General features: G+C 44.5%; 1 protein-coding gene across 1 annotated transcript in view; it reads right to left on the minus strand.

Moving 5' to 3' along the window:
- The window catches only part of si:cabz01068815.1 (solute carrier family 51 subunit beta), a 39,009-nt gene that overhangs the window by 4,375 nt on the left and 22,586 nt on the right, over positions 1 to 12,048 (minus strand). The window contains exon 4 of the mRNA XM_046376236.1: positions 8,495 to 8,617. Coding sequence (XP_046232192.1) covers positions 8,495 to 8,617 — 123 coding nt within the window. The remainder of the gene's footprint in view (positions 1 to 8,494; positions 8,618 to 12,048) is intronic.

Here is a 12,048-nt window from a genome sequence, read left to right on the forward strand (position 1 = left end):
CCACCAGCCAGGGAGTCAAATACAAATCATTTGGACTAGCTGATGTGCAAACGATAGTTGATAAAATGCCCCCAGTGGCAGAAGGCGGAGGATTGTGGTTAAACAAACTAGATAGTCTCACTGCACAACAGACTCTGGCGCTTGGTGGCAGCCAGATGCGGGGAGCAGACCTGAGGGAGATTGAGGAGAAGGCTAATACGAGACGCTCTTCTGATAACACATCATTCACTAGGGTAAGCACTGACAGAGGCAAAGCAGAGTGAAAATTATCCATTGCCCAACGCTGCAATGATTCCAAAATTACAGGGGCACCTGAAAAGCACCCACGTGAGTTTCTAGACAAATGTGCACGAATGGACACGTGGACACACAGGTGTCCACCCAGGGCCAAAAGGGGTGCAAAGGGAATGGTACAGACAGGTGGTGTTAGAGGGTGTTCCAGAGGAGGTTAGAGAAGCCATGAAAGGAAATCCAGACATGCCAGGGTGTGATTCACGTGTGGGAAAAACATTTAGTGCACCACCTCACTTGAGCACAAGACAAACAGCAAAAGGAGTGGGACACTATTAAAGAGCTTCAGAGTCAATTACTGAAGCTACAACTGAATGAGGCCAGACCAAAGGTAAATGACAAAAAGAGAAAAGAAAAAGGTGAAGCCGTGAAGGTAATGGTTACTGCTGAGAATAATGATACTGATCCTGATTTGTTTCCTGTTCCCCCTGGATAGGAAAAGCTGCCCGAGATACCCACCATACGGCAGAGGAGGAGGCTCCGGGGGCTGGACACATCGGGGAAGAGGATGGACGAGAGGACGTGGGGGAAGGGGCGGACCGCCAAGGGGACAGCTGGGAGGAAACGTGTGCTACTACTGCAACCAACCAGGACATTGGGTGAAAGACCCAGTATCCCAGTATACCGCCACAAGGGCGGGGCCGAGGTCAAAGGCGATCTACCACGCCCAGGCCTGACACAGGCCCCCAATCACCAAGCAGCACCTACAGGTCCGTTTCTCATGGTGAACTGGGATGACTGGGAGGAGTGGGGAACACACCAGCAATGACACACCCCACAGAGAGACCACGACAGCATTGACACGGCAGACCCGATTCTGTCTATAAAGTCAGTCTATTTGTGAGAGATCTCCTCATCAAGCTGGGGGCATCCATACTGTGTAGCCCGGACGGACTCATAGTGACATTGCCAGACGGCAGCAGACTCCCCTGTACAGGTCTGAGAACCACAGGGCAATACCTCCTCCAGCCTGTGGAGGAGCAGTATGTGGACATCTGCTGGGCTCTGCTGCAACCTGAAACACCTGAGCACAACGGCATCCTCTGGATCTCACTGCTCGAGCCCTACATCTCTCCTCCTGACCCAGCCCACGTGACCCTCTTCTATGACAGACTGCAAACTGAGTGGTATCAAGACGGGTTCCAAGAACAGCTGCAACATAAAAGTTGGCAAATACACTTCACCAACATATATGTGGCTCCAGAGGGAGTTGCAGCAGTGGGCATGCTCACAGCAGATCAACTAGATTGGTATATGATGTCAGAAGAGGTGGTTCCTCACATCTCACTAGCATTACACCCTAAATATCAGACAAAAGAACTGGGAGGCGTGGTTAAACGTGCTCTGACTCAGACTGATCCCACATCTTGACTACTCACTCGCAGCTAAGACATATTGCATTGATATGGCTATCCTAGAAAATACACAGATAGCTAGGCATCATGGGCAGGAAAAAACTGACCATCACCTAGCTGCAGAAATGATAGCCACCCTATCAGACCACCTATGGGCTCAGAGTCCCACAGACGTGGGTTTAACAGACTGCAATCCCATTACATTCATGACAAACACAGAACAGCCATTGTGGATCAGACAGTATCCCCTCAAGCCAGAGGCAGAAACAGGGATCCAGGACACAACAGAAGGGTTATTATGAGCAGGGGTGCTAGAACCCTCACACTCCACGTGGAACAATCCTATCCTGCCAGTAGAAAAGAAAGGGACAGGTAAGTACAGAATGGCACATGACCTCAGAGCCATTAATAGCATCCTTTCTACTACTACGGTGCCCATGCCTAATCCATATGTGGCTCTGACTAATCTGGATCCTTATCAATCATGGTTTACATGCATTGATCTGGCTAATGTGCCGTGAAATTTGTTTCATTTACCTACAAGGGTTGACAGCTGCAGTACACCAGGCTGCCACAAGGGTTCACACTGTCACCAGGGCTGTTCAATCATGTCCTCAAACAGGCTCTAAGGTGCCCACAGCTACTGTCTGTCTTGCAGCAACCAGCTCTGCAACACTTAGCCTGAAAAGGGTTTAAGGTATGTAAAGCCAAATTACAGGTAGCTAGGAAACAGGTTTCTTTCCTAGGCAGAGTGATCTCCCAGAAAGAAGCAATGATGTCTCCATCCCACAGAACATCCATCCTACACCACCCAAAACGCAAAAGACATACTCTCATTTCTTGGGCTCACGGGGTACAGCAGAAATTACATACCCAACTACACAGGTCTCACACAACCACTCCGTGCGCTGGTTAAAGATCAAGGGATGCGTAATCTGAATGCTCTTCTGGAGTGGACACAGGAAGCGGAAGTAGTATTTATAACGCTGAAACAAAAATTGGCTACTGCCACTGAATTGGCCTTACCAGACTACACGCTGCCATTCTATCTTGATATTTGGAACAGAAGCAGTTGTTTATGGCATTCTGTTCCAGAAAAAAAGAGGGAGAAAAAACAGTGCTAATGTACATCAGCATAATGCTAGACAACATGGAACAAAGACACCCAAAATGCACATAACATGCGGCAGGAGTTGGGAAACTGATTCAGAAACCGCACCCCTCGTAATGAATCGCCCTTTGCATGTGCTGACAACACACAGTGTAATCGCCTACGTCAACTGACAGACAGTCACACTCACCACACTGAGACAAAAGAGACTCAGCAAGATTTTGAAATCCCCAAACATCCTATACACGACAATGAAGGCAGAGAGACAGTCAGCACAGAAAGCAGAAGTGAGAGCAGTCATAGAAGCACTAAAGCTAGGGACAGGAAAGAAAGTAAACATCTACACAGACTCAGCTTACGCAGCAGGAGCAGTACATGTAGAATTAGGGCAATGGCTGAGAGCAGGATTTCTAACCGCAACAAACAAACCCATCAAACACGAGGAAGAAATGAGGGAACAATGTAGCAGATCAGGCAGCAAAGATGGCGCCTGGTATCAGGTAAAACTAGAACTAATGTGTTCAGAAGAAGCTGAACCAGAGCTGACATTATAAAATTGCAAAAGGGGGTCTCACTACAGGAGAAAACGCTCTGGAAAGCCCAAGGAGCTACGGAGGTGGGAGGACTGTGGAGGGGTACGGATGGACGTTCTTATTCTACCCCAGGCATGAGAAAAACAGCGCTAGAGGAGGTGCACGGAGTAGGCTGCTTCTCTGCTGAGAAACCTGGAGAACTGGTGGCATCCTCACTTGAAAGATATGGTAAAACACTGGGTAAGAACATGTGAACTTTGCGCCAAGTACAATGCCAGACCGACCATCAAAGTCAAACTGGGTAAGTATCCTCTCGAAGTATGACCAGGGAAAGAAATTATCATAGATTACATAGATATGATAACCACAGAGGGTACAGGTATGTTGATGTCTGTGGATGCATATACAGGGTGGCTGGAGGCGTGGCCAACAAAAAGGAAAGATAACAAGTCAGTGATTAAGTTTCTGATTAATCACTATATTCCTCGACATGGGTTCCCAGAGAAAATTCGATCAGACAATGGGACTCACTTCAAAAATCAAGACCGCCAGCAGGTGGAGGCAATGCTAGGGTTGAAACACTCATTTGGCACTGTTTACCACCCGCAATCACAGGGCATGTTTGAAAGAATGAATCAAACAAGTTAAGCACAAATTGGCAAAAATATGTGCACAGACTAACCTGACCTGGCTAGATGACCTACCCCTTGCGCTCATGTCCATTCGAAGCTCCACTAACCAGAGCGCAGGGTTCTCTCCTCATGAGCTGAGAACAGGGAGAGCTTTTCCAGGTCCCATGACAAAGTTAATTGGGATTGGTGAGGACAAACAAAACCTGACTACAAGAGCATATTTTAAAGAACTGCAGGCTCTCAGTTCAGCTTTTGTCAAACAGTTCACGGGCCGACATGAGGGGGCGCACAAGACTTCGTTGCCAGAGGTGAATTGGGTCCCGTTGCGGGTGATCAAATGCAAGTGGTCGGAGTCGAGTGGGACTGGACCGTTTCAGGTGGTGGAGAGAACCTCGCATGCAGTCTGACTGAAGGGTAAAGAAGACACCTGGTACCACTGGAGCCAGTGTACAGCAGCGGAGGAATCGCAGCGGTTCCTCTTTGAGGTCCACCAGGACCTCCAGGCAGCAAACAGCGACCCGGCTGGGTCAGACGTGAGTCACACACAAAGGGGCAGAATAATCCCCATATGTTGACTAGGTGACAGGGAGCTCTGAAGAACAGAAGAGAAGACATCACAGGAGGAGGTGAAATAGCGCTTCTCTCTTGCATGTGGTGTGCCAAGCTGCCAACCTCCAAAACAGACACCTCTGAAACCTATGAATATAATAATCAGAGAACAAAACGAATGGACCGAGCAGGTGGTATCACTCAGACAAAGAACAGATTTGATTAAAACTCCTCCTATTGCTGTACTTAAGTGGGCAGAGTGGTGGCACACCACCAACATTTTAGGAGAACTACACTGTCCACTCCAGCACTCAGGTCTATTATCAACACTTGTAGGTGGCAGATAAACTTTCCAATTGGGCTTTTCTACATTACATACACGTTGGACGAAATCAGATGTTGTTTTGATCAGAGTACTCGTTCCCATAGAAGCTGGAGTACCTGGGTAGAAATTGAATTAGGACAATTAGTGTTGTATACCGGGAAGCCTATATATACCAAAATAGAAAGATGGTGAGACGGTATGATTTGAGAATCTAAAAAGTTTAAATAGGACGCAAAGATGTCCAACTGTCAAGTATCTTTCTTTATTGTTTGTTGGTTTATTGTATGTGTTGCTTGCTGTACCAGAATATAAATGGGATAAACTGTGCAGCCTAGTGGCTGCTAGAATTGAGTCATAATTCATTTAATGCTGCTCGCTTTCCTCTGCATCAGCGGCTCACTTTTTTGACTAAAATATGGAGTAAATCCATAGCAGATGCTAAAAAAAACTGGAGATAAATCAGTGGATGTGGAATATCTGATGTTCATGAGCTCTTCTCTGGTGTAAGAGCATGCGGACACAATATTTACACAAAAACAGATAAAACAGAGCGCACCAAAACACCAGGGTGTCCGTCCTCGGTGCCATTTTGGGGAAAGTTTTGACATCTGTCAATTAATATTGCTTTCTTTAGGCCTGTGAATATTCGTTTGGCACAATGGGGCACTAAACGAGCCTATGACACCACTGGCCATGTGAATGCCTCCACAGAGGTTAAATACCTGGATCCCCACACTAGCTAGTTGAACTAGTCCCAGCCTAGTCAAGCGAGCATGAACTGATGAAGCCTCTTGGATGAGAGGTGAAACGTCTTCAAAGACAAATAACTAAGTCCAGTTGCATTCGATTGAATTTCCTTGAGATAATTGCTTTCTTTAATTAATTCTGTTATTGTTTAACTGGCTGTTGTTATTTGTTGTTATCTGACAGATGACAGATCATGTATGGCACTGGACGATGAAACAACTTAAAAATGGAAAGGAAAATGGACTGCTAAAATGTACTGCTTTTGATGAGAATATATATATATATATTATACCAGGAAAACTTGAGTGCATATTTAAACACGGGACGGAGAAAGAAATTAAGATAAGATGAACTTTATTGATCCCGCAGTGGGGAAATTCACTTGAACAGTTACAAAAAATGTAGACATAATAAATTAACAATTTATTATCACCCACCTCCTCGACAGAGTCCTATGGACAGCCCAGAATAGAACTGGCTGTTCAGTCTCTTCCTATCCCGGTCATTGCTGCCTGTTCCCTAACAGACCACAGGGTAGTGAATAGCAGAGGCTATCACAGTCATAAAATGTCTGTAGCAGGAGCCTGCACAGTCCAAAGGAGTGAGAAAGAGTCTGCATGTTATCTCTAGACTGACTCAGTCTCCTCAGAAGGTGGAGGCAACTTTGGCCCTTCTTGTGCAGGGCATCGGTGTTATGTGACCAGTCAAATTTATGGTTGAGGTAGACACCCAGATACTTAAAACTGCCCACCATCTCAATGTCCGAGCCCTGGATGTTCACCAGTATATGTGGTAGTGTTTTTCTCCGGAAATTAATCACCGTCTCCTTCGTTTTACTGGTGTTTAACATAGGTGGTTGCGCTCACACCAGTCCACAAAGTCCATGATGACTGACCTGTGCTCCGTCTCATTTCTCTCAGACACACAGCCAACAATGGCTGAATCGTCAGAGAACTTCTGGAGGTGACATCTGCTCACGTAGGTAAAGTCCGAAGTGTAAAGCGTGAAGAGGAAAGGTGAGAGCACCATTCCTTGAGCCTCCCCCCATGCTGCAGACCACCACTTCAGACACACAGTTAAGCAGTCTCACATACTGTGGCCTGTTGGTGAGGTAGTCGATGATCCAAGCAGACAAATGTCCATCCACTCCTGCTCTCTCCAGCTCCCCTCTTCCCTCTCAGCAGCACCAGTTGAATTTTGTTGAATGTGCTTGAGAAGTCAAAAAAACATGATTCTCACAGCGTTCCCAGCTCTCTCCAGGTGAGTCAGCACCCGCTGCAGCAGTTAGATGACAGCGTCATCCACCCCCATGTTTGGCCTGTAGGCAAACTGAAGCATGTCCATCACTGTGCTTGCCACAGAGCGAAGGTGGCTGAGGATGAGCCTCTCTATGGTCTTCATCAGGTGGGAAGTCAAGGCAACAAGCCTGTTGTGGTTTGGCCCCTTGGGGTGTGCAGTCTTAGGAACTGGAATCACACAGGAGGTCTTCCACAGGACGGGGACGTCTCCAGACTGAGGCTCAGGTTGCTCAGATCCCTAAACAGTCTCTAAATCCCTAAACAGTCTGGGGTTGTTCCTGTATGGTCCTGCAGCTTTTCTGCTCTTCAGCCGCCTCAATTTTCTCCTCACCTGGTCCAATGTTGGTGGTGGTGGTGGTAGTAGTGTCTGCTGGCCTGGAGATGCGTGAAGTGGGGAGAGGAAGGTTGGCAGAGGGGGTGAGGTTGGAATTAAATCTGTTGAAAAACAGACTTAATTCACTTGCCCAGCACTGGTTGCCTTCAGCTGTCCCTCTGGCTCCATGTCCTTAGATGGTCTTTAGGCCCCTCCACACATCTCGTGTGTTGTTCTGCTTTAGCTGCTCCTCCAGCTTCTTCCTATAGCTGTTCTTGGCCTGCCCAATTGAGTACTTGAGTTGAGTTCACACTGACCTCTCTAATGAAAGCCCTCTTCTGGTTCAGCAGAGCTTTAAGCTCAGGGGTCACCCAGGGCTTTTTGAAGAAACACCGTACCCTCTGGATGGGAAATTGTTCTCCACACAGAAGTTGATGTAGTCTGTAGTCTCTAGACTGTGATACAGTCAGTCAGGCCAAATTATAAAATATAAAAATATCTGTATTTTTACATATATCTACACATACATTTCCAGGGAAATGTATGTCCGTGTGTCCGTTACAGTACAGAGTTCAAAAGTTTGATGGCAACAGGTAGAAAAAATTGCCTGTGTTGCTCTGTGGTGCACTGTGGGAGTAAGAGTCTCTTACTGAACGAGCTCCTGTAGCTGATCAGCACATTGTGGAGAGGGTGAGAGGGAAAGTCCTGTATAGTCCTTATTTTGGGCAACATCCTTCTCTGGAGGAACAGTGTTGAAGGCTGAGCTGAAGTCCACAAATAACATCCTAACATAGGTGTTAGGATGTTGCAGGTGAGTCAGGGCTGTGTGAAGTGCTAACGAGACAGCATCATTTTTATTGTTATTGTGATAGATAGATGTGAAAGAAGAACCAATATGTGCAACATCAATATTTGTTTACTTAACATAAGTCATATTGTCATTATAATATTGAACAGTGTTATTGCACATCACAGATTTTCCTTATATCTTGCAGGTCTAACTTGTAAGGACTAGTTGTGACAACAGCTTTAAAAATGTAAAAAACTGGAACAGTCAGTGAGAGTATCTATTTCAGATACTCATCAGTGGCCTCTCTGAGGAGCTGACACTGTGTTCAACCTCACAGGTACCTAACAGGTCAGAAATGTATCTTTGAGGCTAAGTCATCAGTGGAACCTTCAAACAATTCCTATCTGACAGGTGGCTAACAGGAGAAGAGGGTCTTTTATTAGTACCAGCCAATACAGGAGCTGCAACATTTGGAACAGTCTGGAGCCTGTAGTGATTTCTCACACACTACACTTTAATTCGGGTTAAGTATTTTATGAGCAACACTTACGGTCCTCTGTGCGATAGTACCATTGTAGGTACTCTCTCTGTTCCTTTGTCAAGGCTGCCATTTTGCCTGTCTGCTCCCCTGCAGCCTCAAACTCCTCAAGATCTTTGGACTCCCTCCTGGACCCTGAAGGAAGTCAGTTCAGTGATCGTTTGTTAAATCAACCTCATTGTCAAATATGCTATACATGCATGACATACAGCACAGATGAAATTTCAATCCTCTTGGACCCTCGGTGCAAACAGGCAATATAATAAAAGTAAACACTCTGAGGTAAAAAAAAAAAACAAAGCAAAAAAAAGAAAAATATAAATAGGTAGTAGAAAAAAGACATAAAATAAACAGTCAAGACATAAAGTAAACAGTCACAAACATTAGTGTAAATACTAAGATAAAATCTAAAATAAACAGGCAAGGTCTATTTTAGATGAGGTAGTGCGGTATAGTGCAAATATACGGTATATTCAAATATACGAACACTTAAACAAACATCAAGACGGATGGAGAGGAAGTGGTACTCCTCCAAATCAGCTGAATCCCAGAGAGCCTGGAAAGACAGTCTATTGGCCTTACAAAAAGGCCCTTCGTGAAGCCAGAACTGCCTGTTATTCAACATTAATAGAGAAAAACAAGAACAACCCACATTTTCTCTTTAACACTGTAGCCAGGCTGACCAAGAGTCACAGCTCTGTTGAGCCTTGTATTCCTGCAGCTCTTCATGAGTTTCTTCACCAATAAAATCAATAACATTAAAGAAAAAATCAATAAAAATCTTCCCAGAATAGCCGATATAGTGCCATCTCTAGAAATCTCTTTTAATCCTACTCCATCTCTGGACAGGTTCCTGCCCATAGACCTCCCCGAGACCTCCAGCATTAGCAAATCTAACCCAACTACATGTCTCTTAGACCCCATCCCAACTAAGCTCCTCAAGGACGTCTTTCCCTTGATTGGCGTTTCCTGCTTAGATCAGATCAACTTATCTTTAACAACAGGTTATGTACCACAGGCGTTGTCATTAGACCTTTACTTAAAAAACCTTCACTTGACCCAGACATCTTAGCAAACTATAGGCTGATATCCAACCTCCCGTTTTTATCTAAAATACTTGAAAGAGTGGTTGCAAATCAGTTAATTGATCACCTACACAGGAACAGTCTTTGAAATGTTTCAGTCTGGTTTCAGAGCCCATCACAGCACAGAAACAGCACTGGTTAAAGTCACAAATGACCTCCTCATGGCATCAGACCGCGGGCTTGTCTCCATACTCGTTTTACTGGATCTCAGTGCTGCTTTCGACACTGTAGATCACAGGATTTTATTACACAGATTAGAACATGAGACTAGAATCACAGGGACTGCGCTACGCTGGTTCAAATCATATTTAACAGACAGATTTCACTTTGTTCACGTTAATAATGTTTCCTCTTCATAAATAAGGGTTAGCCTCGGTGTTCCACAAGGTTCAGTGCTTGGGCCGATCCTGTTCACCTTATACATGCTCCCTCTAGGAAATATTATCCAGAAACATGGCATAAACTTTCATTGTTATGCTGATGACACTCAGCTGTACTTATCCTTAAAGCCTGAAGAAACAGAGCTGTTAGCCAGACTCCAGGCATGTCTTAAGGACATAAAGTACTAGATGACCTCCAATTTTTTATTATTAAACTCAGACAAAACTGAGGTCATTGTTCTAGGCCCCAAACATCTTAGAACTAGAATAGCTGATAATATTGTCTCTCTGGACGGTATTACGTTGGCCCCCAGTACTCCTGCGAGGAACCTCGGCGTTATCTTCGATCAGGACGTGTGATTTATCCATCACATTAAACAGATCTCTAAGACCGCCTTCTTTCACCTCCGTAATATTGCTAAGATTAGGAGCGTCCTCTCGCAAAGTGATGCTGAAAAACTTGTCCATGCTTTCGTTACTTCTAGGCTGGACTACTGCAACTCACTATTGTCAGGATGTCCAAATTACTCTGTTAATAGCCTGAAGCTGATCCAGAATGCAGCAGCCAGAGTTTTAACAGGAATCAGCAAAAGGGATCATATCTCCCCCATCTTAGCTTCTCTCCACTGGCTTCCGGTAAAATTCAGAATAGACTTTAAAATTCTCCTACTTACATATAAGGCCCTAAATGGACTAGCCCCATCATACCTGCAGGATATAATAGTCCTATATACCCCCAATAGATCACTCAGATCACAGAGTGCAGGTTTACTTGCAGTTCCCAGAATTCACAAAAGTAGAACGGGAGGACGAGCCTTTAGCCATCAGGCACCCCTGCTGTGGAACCAGTGGCTAATCTGTGTTCGACAGGCAGACACCACCTCCACTTTTAAGACTAAACTTAAAACCTTTCTGTTTAGTAAAGCATATAGTTAGCCCCAAATAAAGTGTGTAGGGCTGGGTCTATGCTGCCAGGGGACACAAACATGATCCACCAAGCAGTTCCCCCTCCTCCTTTTCCTCTTCTATCCTCTCCCCTCATCAGATTAACATACAATTCATTATTTTATGTCACTAACTGTGTGTCCAGTTCTCCTCGTAGTTTTGTGTCTCTCCCTCCCTTTCTCTCTCTCTCTATATATATATCTTTCTGCAGGTATCTCTCCATCCAGATCTTCAAGTTGAACTGTAGACGGCTCTATGACCAACCCAATGTCTACTGTTGACATCTGCCTGTCATGGGGTGGTTCTCCCTGCGGGCCAAAATTGAACTGATAGGATAGTGATTTTGAACAGCACAAAAAAATACATGAATGTTACAGCAGTTCATTATAATTTCATTATTATAATTTCAGTCTTGTGAAAATCATATTGAGGTGGTGGCAAAAGTGAAACTAAATAGTTAAGATTTTGTTTTACGTGTCTTTTTAGTAATGTCATTTTCATGTTGTTAACTGCTTTCCTGCCTGTACAACATCCATTGCACGTCTGCCCGTCCTGGGTGAGGGATCCCTCCTCTGTTGCTCACCCTGAGGTTTCTTCCATTTTTTCCTGCTAAAGGTTTTTCTGGGAGTTTTTCCTTAGTCGATGTGAGGGTCGAAGGGCAGAGGATGTTGCTGATGTTATGTTAAGCCCTTTGAGACAAACTGCCTGTAAAAATGGGCTATACAAATAAAGTTGACTTGACTTGACTTGACTTGCAAATAAGGAACACACATGCATATTCTATTGCTCTTATCACAACAGCTTCAGTTCCACACTTTGAAAATTTTATTTTTACTAGTGAAATTAAAAAAAAATCAAAAGTCATTGTTAAGTTGGTTCACGCTTACTGCTCTCATAGAATTCGTTGACACTGCAGCAGGCATTTAGCAGCTAAAGAGCCAAATATTACCCTCAGGAGTTGAGTAGGAGCAGGAGTGGTAGAGAACCAAAAATGAGAGTGAGAGAGTGAAAGTTTGACTTACATTTATTGGTTGAAACAAACAACCAATAAAAGTCAAGATAACACATCAAAGGTTGCTAATACAGATTTTAACAAATTTGTGCTTAAATTAAAAATTATAAGTGTTATATTTTTTTTTATTGTACTCTGGTTGCC

Source organism: Scatophagus argus, chromosome 1 (assembly GCF_020382885.2).
Source record: "Scatophagus argus isolate fScaArg1 chromosome 1, fScaArg1.pri, whole genome shotgun sequence".
Classification (NCBI taxonomy): Eukaryota; Metazoa; Chordata; class Actinopteri; family Scatophagidae; genus Scatophagus; species Scatophagus argus.